Source organism: Pelmatolapia mariae, linkage group LG22 (genome assembly GCF_036321145.2).
Source record: "Pelmatolapia mariae isolate MD_Pm_ZW linkage group LG22, Pm_UMD_F_2, whole genome shotgun sequence".
Classification (NCBI taxonomy): domain Eukaryota; kingdom Metazoa; phylum Chordata; class Actinopteri; order Cichliformes; family Cichlidae; genus Pelmatolapia; species Pelmatolapia mariae.
The window spans coordinates 13,792,010-13,811,357 of record NC_086245.2 but is presented as its reverse complement, the minus strand read 5'-3'; the positions used below and the strand labels follow the sequence as shown (position 1 = coordinate 13,811,357).

Here is a 19,348-nt window from a genome sequence, read left to right as displayed (position 1 = left end):
CGTTTTAACTCCAATGATTCATAGGTCAGTGTTGGCTTAACAAAAGAAAATATTCATCTGTAAATGGTTAGCTGCAAGGACTCAACTGAAAATAAGTGAAAAAACAAGCAACTTTGAAAGACCTTCGGAAAGCCTGAAGAACTATTGCTCAAGACTACCAAAATAACAAGAAAGTCTGGTTCCTTGGAAGCAAAACATGTAGAAATGAGAGGTGACTCAAGACTTTTGCACAGCACTTTAGTAGTTTTTAAATATTAAAACAGAATTAAAACTCCTCTGCCACAACAAACAGTAAACAGTGCACTTGCTCTACCAATAACGCGCAGCTGGTGTCGCTAACAAAAAACAAAGAAGAAGAGAAAAGTCACCTTCCGTGACACTGGATGGCGCCATAACCGAGCAGTGTTTGCGGAAGTGTTCTTCATCACCCCACCAACAACGAGTAAACATCCACAGGATGCCGCGAGGCGCTGAGTTTTAGTCCTTCAATGTGAAACGATATGACTGTTTAGCCGCGATAAGGAAGCTCACCGTGAATAATTTGTACACACACAGGGATTGGGACACGGGTTAGCAAACACTGAAGACCTTTTAGGATCTCGGAGCAGGCTGAGAGGCTCCTGAGTGCAAAGATGCCTGTGCTGCGTTAAGTTAGCATGCTAAGCTAAGTGCTAGCCTTCACCAACAAACTCGTCCGGACATGGCAGCGGGAGCCGGAGCCGCTACCAGCGGCTCTCTGGAGTCCACTTTGGACAGAAAGTTACAAAATGTGACCAACACCATGGACTCGATTCAAGGACTGTCAGCGTGGTGCATCGACAACAAGAAGTACCACAGTGTGATAGTGCGACACTGGATGAAGTGCTTGAAGAAATGTAAGTAGCCCTACTGCCTGCACCTTTGAACTCGTTTGAGCTCAACGATCGCAATGGTTGCAATGAGATGTTTGTGCTTTTAAATATTTTAAATATAGTTTTTATTCCTGCTGTTTGACGAATCATACCTTTATCCGGGCGCGTTAACCTATTTGCCTTAGGTTGAAATGCCGGGAAACGGTGGAGTTTAAAACTGGCGCTCCTTTGACAGCAGGGACATTCAAGCTGTCATCCATGTGCACACTATAGCCTGCGTTTACCCGCGTAGAGTCTACAAAGAGTTTATAAACTAATGTGCAGAGTAATGAACCTGTCAAATGTACAGTTCTGACAGTGCTACAAGAGGTCAGCCTGTGCCAGCTTTACAGGCTACAACGGGAAATTCAAGATTTAACAGCCTACCAGATCACAACATGTTATGAGACTGGAAAGACAGTTTTGTTACCAAAACTGTATGACTGAGCTATTTGTAGTCAGCTCATGGGGAACAGTGACCTTTTGGACCAGGCTGGACACCAATGTCCATCCATAATATATATAGACCAGCGACGTCATACTCTTTTTACATCGAGGGCCACATACGGCTTACTTTGATTGTAATTGGGTCAGATGAGTGAAACCCTCCTTTCTGTCAATGTAAACAAATTTAAATAAACATTAAATAATGAGATATCTTAATATATTAAAAAGTGCAATTTCAACAGTTCTTCTAATTTCTTCTACACGTTAAGAAATGTTGCTCTAGTAAACCTGCCAGTATGATTTTGTGCTTAAATTGTAAGAAATTAATATGTAAAATTACAGCAAAAGTTCTGGTAGCTCATTGCCCAGACTGTCCGATAATTACAAAACAGGAAGTTTTTCTTAATTCACAGTAGTGCTGGGCGATATGGAAAAAATATTTATCACGATATGAATTATTTTATATCACGATAACGATATATATCACGATATACCACCTGACCTGTGGTCATCTGGAAAGTATGCAGTCTTTAAACAGCGAGTGGAGAGGGTGCAGTCTTTGTTTTGAATTACTGTAAAGCATGTCGCAAATCCGGGTGCACCTAAAGCAGCACCATGTTGCAAAACCACAAGACAGAGTTTCTTTGCGAAAAATATCATTTTTTAATACTTTATTTTCTCTTGTTAAGAGTATGTATAGTGAGAAGACAACACTAATATATTTGCACAGGCTATTTAACCCTTTAAGACCTACCATAGAACCAAGTCCGCCAGAGCTTATCTTTACATTTATTTATTTTGTGTGTCTTCTTAGTTTTATTTTTGAGACACACAATTTTTTATATACTACAGGAAAAATAAAAATAAATAAATGCAAATTTGCAAAAACACAGCATGTGCATCAAAATAAACTATTTACAACAGTGTAATTTGACTTCTAAGCATCCCAGAAACGATACAGAAGAACATAAAGTCAAACATGACTTTTAAAAACACCAACATAGGCTTTGAAGCTAAAAAACTACATTTTCCGCGAAAATGACGTCACTTCCGGTTTCGGGCAGGTAATGGCGGACATGCGAGAGTTCGCGCTGACTTATATACAAACTAGGAAGTGTTATGAACAGCTGATTGGATCGGCAAAGCCTGTTTCTGGAATATTATGTTTTTGTTGCTGCAAGTCTGGAATATTATGTTTTTGTTGCTGGAAGTGCTTTTTATGCAATTTTTGCAAAGCTATATGTGGAAGGAAACCGTGACCTAGGGCAAGCTAATGGAATAAGATGTAAGTACAACGCTTACGGTTTCATATGCAAAAAAAAACCCATTATTGCGCTACCTTACGTGGTTACAGTTCTACAGGGATTTAAAAATAGTTAGGCAAAACGGAGTGTGCCTGCTCCGACCGGTTGTAAAGGGTTAATGATATATTTTATGTAACAATTTGTAAAATTCGGGCTAGAAACGATAGAAACGATAGAAGACAAATGGCACGATAGACACTTTTCTATCGTCCACACGATATATATCGTCATATCGCCCAGCACTAATTCACAGTAAACTTTCTGTTTCTCTTTCTTTTTCTTACCTTGGACCGGGTGTATAAACAAACAAACAGAATTTTCTTTTGTTGATAGTGAAAAAAAAACAGGAATTTCTGCATCATTTAATTTTTTGTCCTTTACATATTACACTGTTGTAGTATGAATGGCCGAGGGGAAGGTCTTTCTCAGTAGGAAATACTGTAAAAGTGGGTCGTATTGGAGTCCTTGGCTGGTCAATTTTGTCCCCCGGTGCCTTTTGCTTGAAACCCCTGATGTAGACAAAATATATTCTGTTACCGTAAACCTGCGCTGGGCAGTTAATTTATCCATGGGGCCACAATTGGGGTCTAATTGTAACATGATCTACTTTCACCAGAAGCAGTTTATAAAGAAATAAAAAGTAACAATGAGCAGAATGAGTTCAGTACAGGTGCAGCCTTCCACAGCAGTTTTAGTTCCTCATGTGGCCCGCTGGAGTAAATTAATGTTACCGAGTACACAAACTCACTTTAAGTATTGAGTTGTCACCGACACTTTGATTACTTACATATTTGTTTGGAAATTTGTCAAACTGCACCAGGTTCTCAGTGGGGCTCTATTATTTATTTTATAATAAATCAGTCAGTACTTTGTGTTATTGCCAAGGTATTAGGAGATGCTTTTGTAGCCTTGATCACGCTTCTAGCTTTCTAGTAACTGTAATTAAGACACAGCTCCCACCAACCAGTCTTACACTAAGAAGACAAATCTTATATCTTAAATCTTAATCCTTGCTAGGATCAATCCTTTTGCGTTATACATGTTTTCACTTGGGTAGTGTCATCTCTCTGTAAAAAATGTTCCCCTGTACAATCCATGCTTCAGGCAGCATCTGCTTAAGTGGAGCTCCTAACGGTTGAATCTACATTTTCAAGCCTTCACTGTGAGATTATATCAACAAAAGTACAATGTGCGTATTCTATTTGTGTAATTGGATTATGCTTGTGATTTAGATTCAGCTCACATTTTATGAATAATGAGTGCAGAAGTAGTTTAAACAGGTTCACAAACTTTTTCTTGCAGATGTGAGAATAGTGATCTGTTTCTGATTCTCTGCAGAGCAGGTGAATAAATCTCATGCACAGCCCTTGAACAGTTTTGGAGTAATTTATTTTGACTTGCAGCTTAAGGATCATTCATATAGTTGGAATTGTCCAATAATTTAAAACAAAGGCCATTACTATTGATACCTTTATACCTACTGTTCATTAATTTGTGCTCTAGTGAGGTTTTAGCATTTGCTGTCAATTTAAAGTTCATCACTGTCTTTTGCTGATGAAGACAGCAAGGTACGTTCAGTGTGGAGACTTATTAACAGCAGTAAGTTGTGGTTCTCCCTCTGTGATTGCAGTATAGTGTTATCCTCTTTTAGACATTGTCTCCATTTTGTCATTAAAGATATGACTGTTTCATTATATCTGACACCTGAGTTTTCCATTTATGCAGTTTAAAGCCTGTTAGTGATTTTTCAGAGGCTTAGTGGTGTACCATGAAGACAGAGATGTGTTAAACATCTGAATAACACTTAATAAATACATTTAAAAACATAGCATTTAAATGTATTAACTGGAAGCTACCAAAGCTTTTTGGATGAACTTGAGAATGAAAATAAGAAAGAAATTGTTAAATGTGTGGATTAATATATCAGATTTGTTACAGTATTTTGATTATTAATTTAATAGAAAGTATATCAAGGTTTTTGGCATTGCTGGCTCTCCGTTTTCTGTTTTGTACTGTTGTAAATTAAATCTAACCTTGTGTTCGTCTGATAAAACAAGTGGACATTTTTGTCTCTACAGTGTCATATCTGGGATTTTTTTTTGTGTGTGTGTGTTGTTTTTTTTTTTACTATTTTGGAAAAGTCCTGAACCAGTGATGCCAAACTCATTTTGCATTGACCATCACATACAGCCCACTTTGTTCTTAGGTGGGTTGGTGGCGTGAAACTTTAACTGCACGTTTATTCCCAGAGGTATCTTAATATTAGATAAATAATGCAATTTCAACAGCATATCTTAGTTTTTTTTCTACATGATAAATGTAGGAAAACACAAGCACCAGAAAACATTCTGGTAGCTCACTTTCCAGACTCTCCTGTGTTTATAAAACAAAGTGTTTGTTAATTGATGGAGATTTTGTTTCCTTTTTAATAGAAATGTCAATATTAGACAGTGAGACAGGAACTTCTGTTTCTGTCATTTAACAGACAGTGTCTTTCTATTGCGGGGCTTCCTCTTGTTTTGTATATATTCCTATTGCTTGTTATGCATTTCTGTTGTCTTACTATTTATATTTTATTCCTGCACAGTTGGTATGGAGCACCCATGTACACGTGCAATGACAATAAAAGACAAATCTAATTGTTTATCTATTACTTAACTACTTTGGCGTGGTATTAATGGCAAGGCAAGGCAAGGCAAGGCAAGTTTATTTATATAGCACAATTCAACAACAAGGTGATTCAAAGTGCTTTACAGAGACATTAAAAACAAAAACAAATAAAAAGCACGATTTAAAATTGATTAAGACAAGCAAACAAACAAACAAACAAACAAACAAACAAAACAGTAATGGCTGCAGGGACATCTTTATCAGCAGAAAAAGCTGTGAAAATATAGTTAACATATGCCCTTTGTTGTATTTTCCAAAGCTGGGGGTCAGATTGGAGCCTTTGTCAGGCCGATTCAGGCCCCTGGGCCTGATGTTTGACACCTCTGTCCTAAACAAAACAACAGGGGTGCCCATATGGAAAAGAAATAGAAAAAACTTATAAAAGACTTTCATAAGATGTGGTCTACTTCATATAGTAAATCATATGAGGCTTATATGATTTACTCATGAAAGCAGCCACTTTCTCATTACTTTCATATATTGTTTTAGTAAGTATCCAAAACATACAAGTTTCATTTATATAATATTTCAAGGGATCTTATATCTGTTTTCACTTTTGTATGCTTTTCATACAAGTTTCACACAAGACAGATACAAACTTTATAAGATTTATATATATCTTTTCCATATGGGTGGGGTCAAACTTACTTAATACTACTACTACACTAAGGTATTTTTAATATACCTACATCTTACTAACTGCACCCTAGTTGTAAGTAGTATTAAGTCAGTGCACCAGATTGGCTGGAGATAAGCTGGGAAACATTAACATTGTCCAACAGAAATGTCTTGATTTAAAAAAAAAAAAAGAAAAAAGATCCCAGATCTTATGTTTAAGCAAAAATTGTAAAACCACAGATCACTGTACAGAGTTAAGGACAGTAATTAAAAACCAGTTCCAGTGAAGAATCCATACCAACATTTCCAGTTTATCAAAGTTGTATCAGTTCCTCTTCCTGATAAGAGGAATTTTTTTTCTTTCACTTTGCAGAGCAATGATGTCAAGCATGGCAGTGGAGCTTCTGCACACCCACTTTCAAGCATTTCTCAGGCTCGAAGACAATGAAGTCTTTCTCACACATAAACTGAGGAAAAACGTGTAAAATCAGATTGTAGATGTCGTTCATCTCTTAGAGCACATAAAAGACGTGTTCTCACTAATGGAAATGCTGTATTCGGTTTAGGCTGCCCAGGAACAGGAGGGATCTTAAACGTAAAAACGTTTTAAAACAGTTGTGTTGATGTTGAAAAACCACACAAACATGGATCAGGTCAGTAAAAGAATCAATAATGAATCTGACCTATAAGCAGAATCAATAATGGCATTGGAATCAATGAAGTTGTATCAATATCCATCACCAGATGGGGTTCACTGACCTTTTGGTGACGTCTTTTGCAGTAATTTCTTCAGCTTCTGCTGGCTTGGTTACTAATTGTGTGTGTGTGTGTGTGTGTGTGTGTGTGAGAGAGAGAGAGAGACAGAAAGAGAATAAAAATGTAAAATACACTACTGTTTGGAAAGCTTGATTCAACTGGAGACATTCTTCATTGGGTGAGGGGGTGGTGGTTAGCAGTGCTGCCCGTCAGCAAGAGGTCCTGCGTTCAAATCCATCACCTTGTTACGTCTTTCTGTTTAGAGTTTGCATGCTCTTCTGTTGTCTGCGTGGGTCCTCTCAGGATACTCTGACCTCCTCCTACAAACATGCAGTTAGTGGGTTTTGTGAGTTGTAGTGAGGTGTGTTTGAATAGTTCTGTCTCTGTGTGTTAGGCCTGCAGCGAGGTGGACACCTGTCCAGGATGTATCCCGCCTCTTGACCTATGGCAGCTAGGATAGGCTCCTTTTGATAATGCCTGCACTGCTGTGCATGTGTTGCACATGCGTTGAACGGGCCGCTTTGTAATTTAATATACAAGAGGCTGACTAGTCAGTCACTAGTCTAAAAATTTAGAAAATAAGCTGATTCCAGATCACTGTATCTCTAGTTAAAACATAGACTGTATGTAAAAGATGTCTAGCCACTGTGATGTCACCGATTGGTTTTGATGTCATATTTTGAAGCCTCGAGCTGGTTGTTTCCACCTTTTAATGAAGGTATTCATAGATGGATGTCTTTGGCTCTCGCTTGCCTGTTTCGCTGTTAATCTTGGTCGCAGTGTTTTTACAGTTACCTGAAACGGTGTTTGACTTTGGAGAATTTAGCATGATCTTTGAGCATATTACAGTTTAATCAATTTTGTTCTTCTAACGTGATCACACTCGCAGATGTCAGTGCTGCAGGAGAAATTTCAAAGTAAACTGTTTTGTAGTGATTGTGTTTAGGGTTCAAACCCTCAGCATTAAAAGGAAAACAACAGCCTTTTGCTTTTCTACTCCTGATGAGTAAGAAACGTGGCTTTCATCTGTCATCTAGACAATTAGAGAATTAATAGAGACTTGATCATTTAAAGCAAAATTATTTACTTACAGAGAGTTGAAATTAGTTGCATTGCACACGTATTTTGCATTTAGATATTGGTTATTTTATCAAGCACTGATTAAACTATTGACCAGGAGATATTATGAGCTGATATCAGCTATTTGCCAATAGCTGGGTATTGGTAAATAATTTTCATTTATGAGCCAATAATTCGTTGTTAATTATTGATGTGTTGCATAGTTTGTCCACTAGGGGGGGCGCACTGCAACATACCAACCAGGAGGAGGAGGGCAGAGTGTAATCCATGATTTTTTTGTGGAAATAACACAAGTTTATTTTTAACCTTTATTATCATATCATAAATATAAAAAAACTGCAAATAAAAATGACACATGGTGTGTATAAACTATAAAACAGGCATTTTTAAAACTCCTTCTTTAGGTCATAAAATGTGAACAAAGATTGTGTAAATGATTTCACGTCATGTTTAACAGTTAGCTGTTGATTAAATATTCTTGATAGCTGTTGACTGCATGCTATCTTGTCTGTGTTGTTTATGAATCTGATTTATCACTTCAGACTTAATCACACATGTCTATAATGGATTTTTGTCATTTATTTAGTTTAACTGGGCATTAAGTAAAAATAAACTTGTTACATTTACAGCTTCAAAAAAACAGAATTTGTTTGCTGTGCTTTGTTGTGGTGTAATAATCATTGATCGGTGACTGAGGCTTTGCAGTTTGACCTTTTTATAAAGTACAAAATTTATAGATTGATAATAAATTAAGCAGTGTGTTGGACCACTACTGATTTTGACCAATATTTAATAAAATAGGTGAAACAGAGCTGAGCTGCTTCTCCGTATATTTAGGCTCAACAGGTTTCAAGTCAGATTTTTTAATATGCACGTTTAAAAATGGCAGACATGCTGTGCAGCAACAAAAACAGTAAAAACAATGAAAGATTTAAGGGAATGAACAGCCGCAGATAAAAGCACCATAATTAGAAGCAGTCTGGTTCAAACAAACTAACATCAGCGCCTCTGTTTCCTCCAACAGCTGACGCCTCACACAGGCTCAACCTGCTATATCTCGCCAATGACGTCATCCAGAACTGTAAAAGGAAAAATGCCATCGTTTACCGAACGGCATTCGCCGAGGTGCTTCCAGACACCTTCCAGCTGGTTAAGTAAGTGCTTTGTAGAGATACTGGTGCAATATTTCTTTCTGCTACTCTCTACCTTTCAGTGTTTCTTGTCCCTCATTCCTCTCATTTGTTTCATTCTGACTCACTTAAATCCAGCAGCCATCATTATAGTTTTTATCATCTCCCCTCTCTGTAGCTATGAAGGTGACTCGAAGGTGATAAAATCAGCGGAGAGGATACTGTCCATCTGGGAGGAGAGAGGTGTGTATTCAGGGACTCTCATTGCTGACCTTAAGAACGCCCTGATCAAAGAGGAGTCCCCTCCTGTCACTCCTGTGGAGCAAAAAAGTAAGTTTGCTTATTATTGTTATAATTTTTAATTTTATTAGACGCACCATCTTAACATGAAACTTGTCGTTACCAGTCGTGGCACCTTGTACAGTTAATTGTATTTTAATTGCAGTTACAGTTTTGGCTTTCAGTGATTATGAAAACACAATTTATTTAATTTTTAATTTAATTGGCTTTAAGACAAGTTTATTATTTATTTATTTAGGTTTAATACATCCACAGTTTTCCCAGAGTTTAGGAATAATTCTGTTAAATAATTATGATCTCAGTTCTTAAATAATGTTGCATTTCATTCTGTTGTGTAGATTTCTGGGTGTTTGTAGTTAATTTTGCTGTTTGAGTTGATGGGCTTTTTTATTTATTTTAAAGCTCCAGTCGAGTCTAAAGCTGATCTACGATCCAAGGTCGTTGCTGAATTTGTGGTAAGTGTGATGTTAGAGTTTAAAACTCCTCACTAAACTCCAGCTGTGCCGTTTTACAAGCACGGTTGTTATCGTCTTGTCTTTGACTCAAACACTGTGATCAGACTTTGTTGCGCTTATGATATGACTGACTGCTCCCTCTGCTTTAGCCGCAGGCACTCGTAGACCAGCTGTCCAAGTACAAGAGATCTCTGGAGGAGGTCGACCTCAGAGAGAAACAGCTGGCAGCTATGAGGGTTGACATCTTCAGTTCTGATGCCCTCAAGAAACTCAAAGGTGTTTTATTCTTTTTGCTGCTATACAGTCCAACCCGGAGCGATAAGAAGGATGGGTTGTGACTTTTATGATTTCCTCACATTACTGCTTGGTTCTTGCAGATAAGGCAGGAGGAAAGAAGTTCTCCAAGGACTTTGAGGAAGGAAGCGCACAGCTACAGGAGTTCGTGAAGTTCTTTGATAAACAAAACAAAATCCTACCTCAACTCCTGGAGGCACTCACCAACGCAGATATCTTCTATGAGATGCAGTACAAGGAAGTGAAGATTGTAGCTAACGTAAGTGAAAGAGGTTTATTTTTAATTTGTATTTATTTTTGTTCTAAAGCATGAAGAAATTCAGTTACCTGTAGATTTATTACCCTGCTTGTGTTGGGCGTTTTGGTACATTCTGTTTTAGACTCTTGTTGCTAGCTGTAGATAAACCTTATGCCTCTCTATCTTGCTGTTTGAATTTGCGTGAAGTCTGTATTAAAACTGGCTAATAGACTTAGCATTTACATTTTTGTGTATTTAAACTCTGTTGCTTCTCCTCTCAAGGCCTACCAAACATTTGCTAACCGGGTGTCCCACCTCAAGCGTAAGCTGGACACCTTGAAGTCCACCTTGCCCGACCTGGACGAGTCACCCATCCCCTCTCCCTCAGCAGACGCTCCATCTCCAACAGGCTCAGAGTCTCCTTTCCACGGTCTGGAAATGGCCCACCCCGATCCAGACCTCGATGGTTCTGCAATGGACGATGATGCAGAGCCGCCAGCCCCGAGCCCTTTGTCCTCCCCGGGGGGGTCTCCCAGAGACACAGAGGCTCTCGGTGAGAATGACAATCGCGAGGTGGAGGACATGGAGCTGTCTGAGGACGAAATGGAGAGTGGGGGCATCATAGGTAAGGAGGGGGTAATGTTTTGGGATTTCAAGACTCTACAATGCTTTTTAAGTGCTGTGTGGTTTTTATATTGGTCTTCAGTACCCTACTAAAAAGAATGAAATGACAAACACAGGAGAGATGGGCAAGCACCGTAACGACACAAAAGTTCTCAAGCATTGCATGATAATCATTGTTTCAACTTTTGCAGTAGCATCTTTTGAACCTGCTGTCGGTAGTAGTTAATGCAGATGTTACATGGTGTCACCTAACGGGTTAAAATGCTCCTAGTTTTAGTTTTAAAAGTAGTCTTTTTACATATTTCTTTTGTTTTGAGATAAGCTAGTTTTGTTAAAGTTTTCCTGGAGGAAAAAAAGGGCCTTTTGGATTTAACAGTGTTTGTAATAAGAAAGGTGATGAGTCTGCGTTACCTTATTTGACAGAAGTTTGACAGTTTTCTTCTCATTTCTGACCATTTAATAAAGACAAAATGTCTGTTATACACCATCTGATGAGACTCCATGGAAGAAACAGCATCTGCACAGTAGCTGATGTGCACATTCTTAAATTTACCTGCATGTTAAAATAAGAATATTCTACCTCAAGTAATTTGAGTTCTAGCGTGTGCCCAGCCCACCGCCATCACATATCCCAGAGTATGCATTTACTTAGATGGATGCATTGTGATCACAGGTGAAACCATCGCCTGCTGTGGACATCTGTTAAAGCTCTGCGTCAAAGATAAATCAGGCTTTACAAATCACACCTGTTATTTAGAGGAATTCATTAATCCTGAAGCATCCAAGCGGTTTTAGTGGCTACACTGACCAAATGGAGTTATTTCAAAACTGGAGCCAGATGTGGCAGAGCTGAAGTTTTCATTGGGAGTGACTAGGGTTAGAAATTGGTACGTCAGAGAGAGACAGCTCAGGTCGAGGAAATTGGAGACAAAGTTAGAGAAGCAAGGCTAAGGATGCTGAATATGGAATAGCACAGAGGAGGTTCATGGATGTAGTGAATGAGGACATGGAGAAAGTCGGGATGACAGCATAAGCTGGTAGGGATAGGGTGATATAGAAGTAAATAATTAGCTTTGGTTACCGCTAAAGAGAGCAGCCAAAAGAAAGAAGTTTACACAGGAATTTACTATTTCACTGACTATTTGTGTATGTCATATTTATATAAGTTCCCTTTATGTATGACAGTTATTCTAAAATGTTCTAATGTAATTATCCATCAATTGAGCTTACTTTGAGCATCAGGTCTCTGCAAAAGCAAATCTCAGTACCCTACATCTCCAGGAAACATTTTTAATATTAAAAATATTAAAACACTTGTGAATATACAGCTAGAGTCATAAATATATTTTCTGTTCTCTTTTTTTGCACCACATTCCTTCCTGCAACCATTATTTGGGTAACTTTTTAAGAAATTTGCCCTGGAAATCGGGCGACAGCGACAAAATCAGTCACAAAAACCAAATGTAGAAGAACTGCACTTAGCTGCGCTATTACATTGGCCCTCTCTCACTGTTATCGCTGCCATATTTTCTTTCCTCAGTTGAAGAGCGGACAGAACCCGTTCTCCACCCAGAGGTGCCCGCACCGATGCCTGCAAAAAGCGTGCCATTAGTAGCGACAGAGCAGCCCATTGCCACTCCAGCGGCCGCTCTGGAAAGTGTGGACATGAATAAAATTGGCTCCATCCTCAACAGCTTAAGCTCAGTCGTGAAGAACACAGGTGAGTAGCACGGGCCTTTTTGTAACATGCACATAGATGATTTCTTTCAATTCTTTCAAAATAAAATAAAATAAAATCTTCCACGTGCCATCATTAAGTGTGTCTCGACTTCTGCTATGGAAGAACCAGCTGGGTTTGCAATGTGTTTGGAGCGTTAATATCTCTGCAGCGTCATTAATTTTTAATGTAGAAATAAACAAAAAGATCTTGAGAGCATATGTGAGTATGTACTTAAACTGCATATATGTTTTCAGTGCATTTAGATTGCGTAGATTTAACAGAGTATTTAAGTTAATCTGGTACGTTTGCCAAATGTCAAAGTTAGTTTGTTTTAAATATACCTCATAATGCATAAATATCTGAATGAACATTTGGCCTTCACAGATCTGTTAACTGTCTAATAAAAAGTTAGTATATGGTGGGTTACACTGTGAGTGAGTGTAGGTTTGTTTTTTGCAGCGCCGTTAGTGGAGACTCCTCCTGCAGCTGCCCCCGCTGTCTCCTCAGTTAAGAGCACGCCTGCTCTTCCTGTTGCAGCGCAGGACCCCAGTTCACTGGTTAGTATCCTCTCCAAGGTAGAAGTGAGTCCTGCAGACCTCCTCAGTGCTCTGTCCAAAGTCCAGGGTCAAAGCAGCCTCGAAGGTGAGAATCAACCTTTACTTACAGTATTCAAAAAAATGTTGATTTATAGCAGCACCCTTGCTTATCTTTCTTCTATCTTCCTTGTGCCCCTTAGGCGTCACCTCAGTTGTGGGCAGCTCAGCTGACTCCTCCAGTACAGGCAAGATTACTGCCTCTCCTTCATCCACAGTTTCATCAGCGGTACCCTCTCAGAGCTTGCCTCACTCCTTTGGCACATCTGTGCTTCCCCTATCCAGCTCTATTGCAAGGCAGAGCTCAAGCACCCAAGCACCCCCCCAGACTTCCAACCCTGCCTCTGCCCTGGTTCAGGCTCTTCATAGAGACATGGATTTGACAACAGATCCTGAACCATCCTCTACAAGTTTAGAGTCTAAAATACACAGCTTCTTGCAGGGAAACCCTGCTTTTAGTGCATTTGACTTGGTTTTTTCAACAAACCCAGCTCTTGGAAGCAATAATCATAGTCCGGTTACTGGCACAGACACCCAGGATGGGACACCTGTGCGGGACGAGGGGGGAGGCACACCTACTCAAGATGAGATTATGGACAAGCCAATGGTGGTTCCATTTGCTCCCAAGTTAAGTCAGTCATCTGTTGAATCTGCAATAATGGCTCCTGTTGCATACCAGAATAGCACACAGCCGAACCCCAACAATCCTCAACAGCCTGCTCACCTGCAGCCTGGTGTCTCTCAGAATGGGCAGATCTACCAGCCGTACCCATTTGGCAAACAGGAGATCTCTGAACATGGGATTACTGCACCGGTTGGACATTACCAGCAGATTTCTGCACAGACAGGAGGGCCAGTGCCTGGAGAAAGAGCCCCAGGCAGTGCCGGTAACACACAGACTGCTGACAGCTTTCATGGGCCTAGTGAAAGGAGTTGGTACAGTGACACTTACCCAGAGGGGAGCTCTCAGCAGCCCAGCGGCTATAATGTGCCCGGAGGGGCTCAAGAAAACAACACATCCGGACTTTATCCATACCAAGCTGAGCAAACTCGTGAACCTCAAGAGCTGCTCTCCCAGCAGGGGGGCACCCCATTACATGGTTTCTTTAAAGGCAATCTTCCTCCTGTCCCAAGGTTACCTCCCCCTCCTCGCGTTTTTGAGGTTTCCCTTTCATCGGCCAGCAATTCGATGATTCCTCCGGAGCAGCAGCCGATTCCCGGCACAGACTCTGGGGACATGCTCGGGGCCAGAACTGAGAGTGTCATCAGTGGGATGGTGGTCCATGATCATCAACACAAATCCCTGTATCACCCTGATGAACATCTGTATGACACTGACCAGCATCGGCCACGTCACCCTGAGGATTTACATCACCAGTCAGATGACCGGCATTACCAAGGGGACCTTGAACGGCACCATGACGAACTCCTCCAGCACGAGCCCCCTTATTTCCAAGACAATCCTTATCACGGCCCAGATGACCCGTATTACAGACCAGGCAGCCCTCCACACCACTATCCCCGAGTTCGAGGCCGCCTCACTCCTCCACTCTCAAACTCAGAGGAGCCTTACTACGCCCACGACTACCCACATCACAGCCCCCCTGCTCCGCACTACCCTCCTAGGAGACCACCGCTTCATCACGAAATCCGTCATCCCGGTCTACGACCTCCGCATCGACCTCCTCACCCTGCACATCACCCACACCCCAGAGGACCTCCTCGCCCCCCATTTCCTCGATTTCAAGGTCCTGACCCGAGGTTTAGAGGCAAACGTCCAGGTCTAAGACCAGGAGGCCCAATGTTCCCCCCTAAGAGACCCTTTATGCCCCCACGGTACTGACTGAGCATGTAGCCCTGAGACTGCTCAAAGTCAAAAGTCTTGGAGGTTATAAAAGCCTCCTAAAAACTGAAATGGAGACTGCAGGTGGATGAATGTGCAGTTATTGCACTGGGGTGGGCACGATGTGGCAAAGCTGAAATGAAGAAGAATTAATTCAGCAGCTTCCAGAAGAAAAAACTTTAAATGCAGAAGGAAAAAAGGGTGTGTGGAAGACTGAGGAGAGCCAACACCAAGAGACATAAAGAACACGGTGCCTCTGAGAGGGTTGCTGAGCTGAAGAGCGAAGACAGAAGATTAAAGAAGATAAGAGGTGGATATATATACATATATATATAAAATTCACTTTTTGTATCATTTCCTCCAATATGAAGCACTGCATTAAATGTAAGCGTGTCAGAGTGCGTGCATGGTACGTGTGTGTGCATGCAGTCCAGTCTAAACCAACTAGACACAGACAGTTCCACACTTTTTTTTGAAAGACAGTTATTTTTGCTAAGACGGTGAGAAAAGAGTGTAGTTGGTGCAGTGTTTCTGCTCTTATTTAGTTTTTCAGTGAGCAGTTTTGACTGCTTCAGTCCCGTATCAGCAGGATCCCATTAGCGTTTGAAAAATCGTTCATTTAAACTTGTCTTTGGGTATGACAAACCGAGTGTATGCTATGGAATTTCTGTTTCTTCTACAGTACACATTAGCATATTTGGCGGAATTATTTCTCATTGTTCCAGCTCCAAATGTTCGGTGTTTTGTTTTTTTGTTTTTTGTGAAGCATTGCTTTTCTCCACCTATGCGCAAGATCCCTTCGGCGATAATTTTTACGTCCCGTTTAGGAAGGCGACACAAGTCTAGACAAGCGGGGGGGTGGGTTTATTTTTTTTCCAGCCTCCAACACCGAAGCAGAAGAAGTGCATTTCTGGAAGGAGGATGAAGACAGTCGGCTTCACTTTCGTTTATTTGTACTGACCAATAAAAATCTGAGTTTGAAAAAAGTGTCGTTTATTTATTTATTCTCTTTTTTTTTTATTATCTCTGATCTCTGACCTGTTGCATCACTGCCTTTACTTCTGCATCACATTTAAAAGCACCTAAGCCAGGACCTCTAATTATTCACACAGAAATTATAACGCCACTGGCCCCATTACTCATGAACACGACTGCAGGTAACACTAAGGAGTGTTGTGGGGTTTCTTTTCTTTTCTTTTTTTTAAAGTTATGGTTCATAATTTAAGGATTAAATCTATAATACTGTTTGGGAAATGTGTTCATCAATGTATCAGCATCCCATTAGGTTTAAAATAAGTTGCTGCATTAGACCAGATAAAAGTGATATTAGAGTTCAAGAATAGTAAAAGAAAAAGCTCCGCTTACTACATTTATTACATTTATAGGGACTTTATAGGGATAGCCATTTCTAAAGAAAAACATCTTAACTTGATAAGTCAGATTTTTGCTCTGAGTCACTTTTTAAGTTTTTTGGTATTTAATATAAATACGGTTAAAGAAGTAGTGTCCACGCTGATTGTGTGTACCTCCGTGTGCATAGGTTACTTAGTTTAATCGAATCACATTTGCTCTGCTTTGTTGGGCAGATGCCTGAAAAGTTGCTTAGTAACAAGAATAAATTTGCAAAAGATTAGTTTGGCTGAGATCCAAAATAAAGTAGCGGCGGTTTTACGCGTAACTGGATCCTTAAAGCAGTTAAAGGTCTGTTAGGTGTCTCCATGTGAGGCTACCGTGCAGGGAGCGTTAATGCAGTCAGTTTGGCTTAATTTGAAACGAACACGTTTTCAGTAAGGCTCTCTTGACTCCGCAAATATTCTCTTTAATTGAAGAGGTCCAGATCGATTTGGTGCCAAACACACACACACACAGCCTCAGCGTGAGAATCACTCTAAAAGACAAAAGTGGTGATCAGTTGGATTGATTAGGCAGTTATAATCAAGTACCGAAAGACCCACTTCCCTTAATTCATTTGCAGTTTCTTAGTGCGGTCATTAAATTATTGCATTAAATCAAGTATGAGAAGTTAAAAAAGACATTATTATTGGGACTTTTATTTCTAAGTGCGTAAGCGGCAAATAATACAGCTTAATTTGTTCCTTTTAAAAATGTCGATGTGAATGGGCTCCTAACTCTGATAAATCCGTGCAGTTAAAACTGCCCTTAATTTAGGTCTACTTTAATTAGCACGGAGGTCGTTTAGGGAAATGAGTTTCGATTTTAGCAATAAATCGTTCCCTTCGTGTAGACGCGCGCGCACACAAACACGAAAACAAAAAAAAGCGGTGTTAGATGAAAACAATTGGAGGGAACAAATAGAAAACGAGTGCTCCCATTCGACATCTTTATTGGTCAGAAGTTAGTTTTTAATCTGCGGAGTTTACTTGGAAATTAAACATAGTCACAGGTGAGCCGGCCGTCGCCAGATGTCAGCACATCTTCCCAGAGTCACTTTGTTAGAGAGGGGAGGAGTAGCCTATAGCATGAAAAATTTAATAAATAACTAAATTATTCAGCATTTATCAGCCTTCATGTCGGGGCCGTGTGTAAATGTGTCAGGTCACCTTACTGTACGCATTTTTCTTTGTATTTACGCAAAGGATGAAGTGAGTGAACGTTACCTACACACATACACCTCCTTCCCCCTGAATTTTTTTTGAACTCATTCCCCGTTTCTCATCCCCTCCCCTCCTCGCTCCTGTTTTCATCCTCAGGGATCCAGAGCCACACTTTGATGTGTCTGATGTGATGGAAACCTTTCCCCCACATGTTAACTGATGAAGATGGTGGCGGCTCCTCTCTTTGAATTCTGCACCGCTCGCAGTGATGGCTCTTCACGGCCTGTTATGAACGCTGTGCACCGGTAAGGCTTTCAGTTTAATAGCTACATCAGAAACTAAGTGCCACCAGCAGGAAATCAAAACAATCAATACAGAGTGGGGGGAAAATAAAATGTTGAAAATGGTTCTATTTTTTCTCCGTCCCTGTGTGTGTGTGTGTGAGTGAGGAAACGCAGAAAAGGAGGACGGCTGGACATAGAGGACCATGTGAGTACAGCCAGGATTATTAATATCCTTATGAATAATTACAGCTATTTTATTGCCTTCTCTTTACATTGCTTTAAACAAATCTGTACTTTTCATGTTTCCAACCTGTACACATACCCATTAAATGCATGTTTTTGTGGAATAAATGATCATTGTGCAAATGAAAACAAAACACAGCGTCGTTGTCTGGTCATTTCCTTACAGTATTTAACAAAGGAGCATCTCCATAAGCTCAGTTTAAGAAAACTGCAAAGTTTCACTTCAATTTAAAACATTGTCTCAATTTTAACCAGACTCTTTGAATTTTGTCTCTTACAACAAAATTTCAGAGTCTTTTATGACCTTTGATGAACGTTGAGTTTAAGACCCATTTCTGGAGCATTTAAATCTTCCGGGAAACATTTGTGTAATTAAGTTACAGTCATTGTGGGAGTCCATTACACCTGCACTAAAGAACAATTTTCATTGGATCAATTAGTATTTCCATTTCAGATTGCTTTCACTTTCCAGCTGACCCCTCTTTTGTATTTGTTGGTGAAACCTTTGTACCATAGCATTCATAACGGCTGTGCTTTTCTAATAAAAGGTACAAAAGACATAAACATCTTTATTTCTGCTACATTTGTTCAAAAATCTCTTTATAGTCAAACCATTTTATCTTCTTAAAACAGTGTTGCCAAATATATGAAGTGGGTTTTGTTTGTTTTTTTGGGTTTTTTTTTAATGGGTTTTGTTTATTTAATCCAGTTACATCTAATTCAGAACATCAGTTTTGGCAACCGCCCTCATCACTGACCCTGTGCTATAAGAATATTTGGCTTTTGAAAATGGTTCTTCAATGTCTTTAAAATCAAGGGCAAAATAAATGTTTCAGTTAACAAGTCAAAAAATACAGTAAACTATATAATTTCCTTAAAAAACGGGCTGGGGTTCTTGCACCTTAACCCTGTGGCAGCTCAGACAGCAGAGGGTTAAATGATAGTGATGTATTTCAAACTAACCTTTATTTACCTAGTATTTATACTTAGTCATAAATATTCGGTACACCTTGCTAGTACTCGGTTAGATTCACTTTTCCCTTAAGAACTATCTTAATTCTTTATGGCAAGGTGCTGGAAACATTCCTCAGAAATAGCTGACATGTTGGTATGCAGTGTGGTTCAGTGTGCTGTGTGTTCAGAGATGCTGTTCTGCACACCTTGGGTGTGATGTGTGGTTATTTGAGTTACTGTTGCCTTCTTATCGACCGGAAGTCTGACCATTCTCCTCTGATCTCTGATCTCAACAGCAGGTCATCTTGACCGTGTCTACATGGTCTATTTGCGTTAAGGAGAGGTTAAGG

At 39.9% G+C, this 19,348-nt stretch overlaps 1 protein-coding gene across 3 annotated transcripts; it reads left to right on the top strand.

Moving 5' to 3' along the window:
• The first annotated feature begins 439 nt into the window (after positions 1 to 439).
• Positions 440 to 18,178, top strand: rprd2a (regulation of nuclear pre-mRNA domain containing 2a). Of its 3 annotated transcripts, none has more exons than XM_065470649.1 (12): positions 440 to 875; positions 8,790 to 8,919; positions 9,074 to 9,225; positions 9,598 to 9,650; positions 9,800 to 9,926; positions 10,028 to 10,203; positions 10,465 to 10,807; positions 12,347 to 12,526; positions 12,986 to 13,168; positions 13,263 to 15,272; positions 17,674 to 17,822; positions 17,976 to 18,178. In XM_065470649.1, the coding sequence occupies exons 1-10, from the start codon at positions 701 to 703 to the stop codon at positions 14,960 to 14,962; spliced, it is 3,219 nt and encodes a 1,072-aa protein (XP_065326721.1). In that variant the 5' UTR covers positions 440 to 700; the 3' UTR covers positions 14,963 to 15,272; positions 17,674 to 17,822; positions 17,976 to 18,178. The 3 variants fall into 3 exon arrangements, with proteins under 3 accessions (XP_065326721.1, XP_065326720.1, XP_065326719.1); XM_065470648.1 differs by having other exon boundaries at positions 17,963 to 18,178; XM_065470647.1 differs by having other exon boundaries at positions 17,674 to 18,178.
• Positions 18,179 to 19,348: the final 1,170 nt, after the last annotated feature.

Coding starts and splice junctions, on each gene's coding strand:
- rprd2a (XM_065470649.1), top strand. CDS start 701: ATGGCAGCGGGAGCCGGAGCCGCTACCAGCGGCTCTCTGGAGTCCACT. Junction 8,920..9,073: donor GACACCTTCCAGCTGGTTAA/GTAAGTGCTTTG, acceptor CCCTCTCTGTAG/CTATGAAGGTGACTCGAAGG. Junction 9,651..9,799: donor AGGTCGTTGCTGAATTTGTG/GTAAGTGTGATG, acceptor CCTCTGCTTTAG/CCGCAGGCACTCGTAGACCA.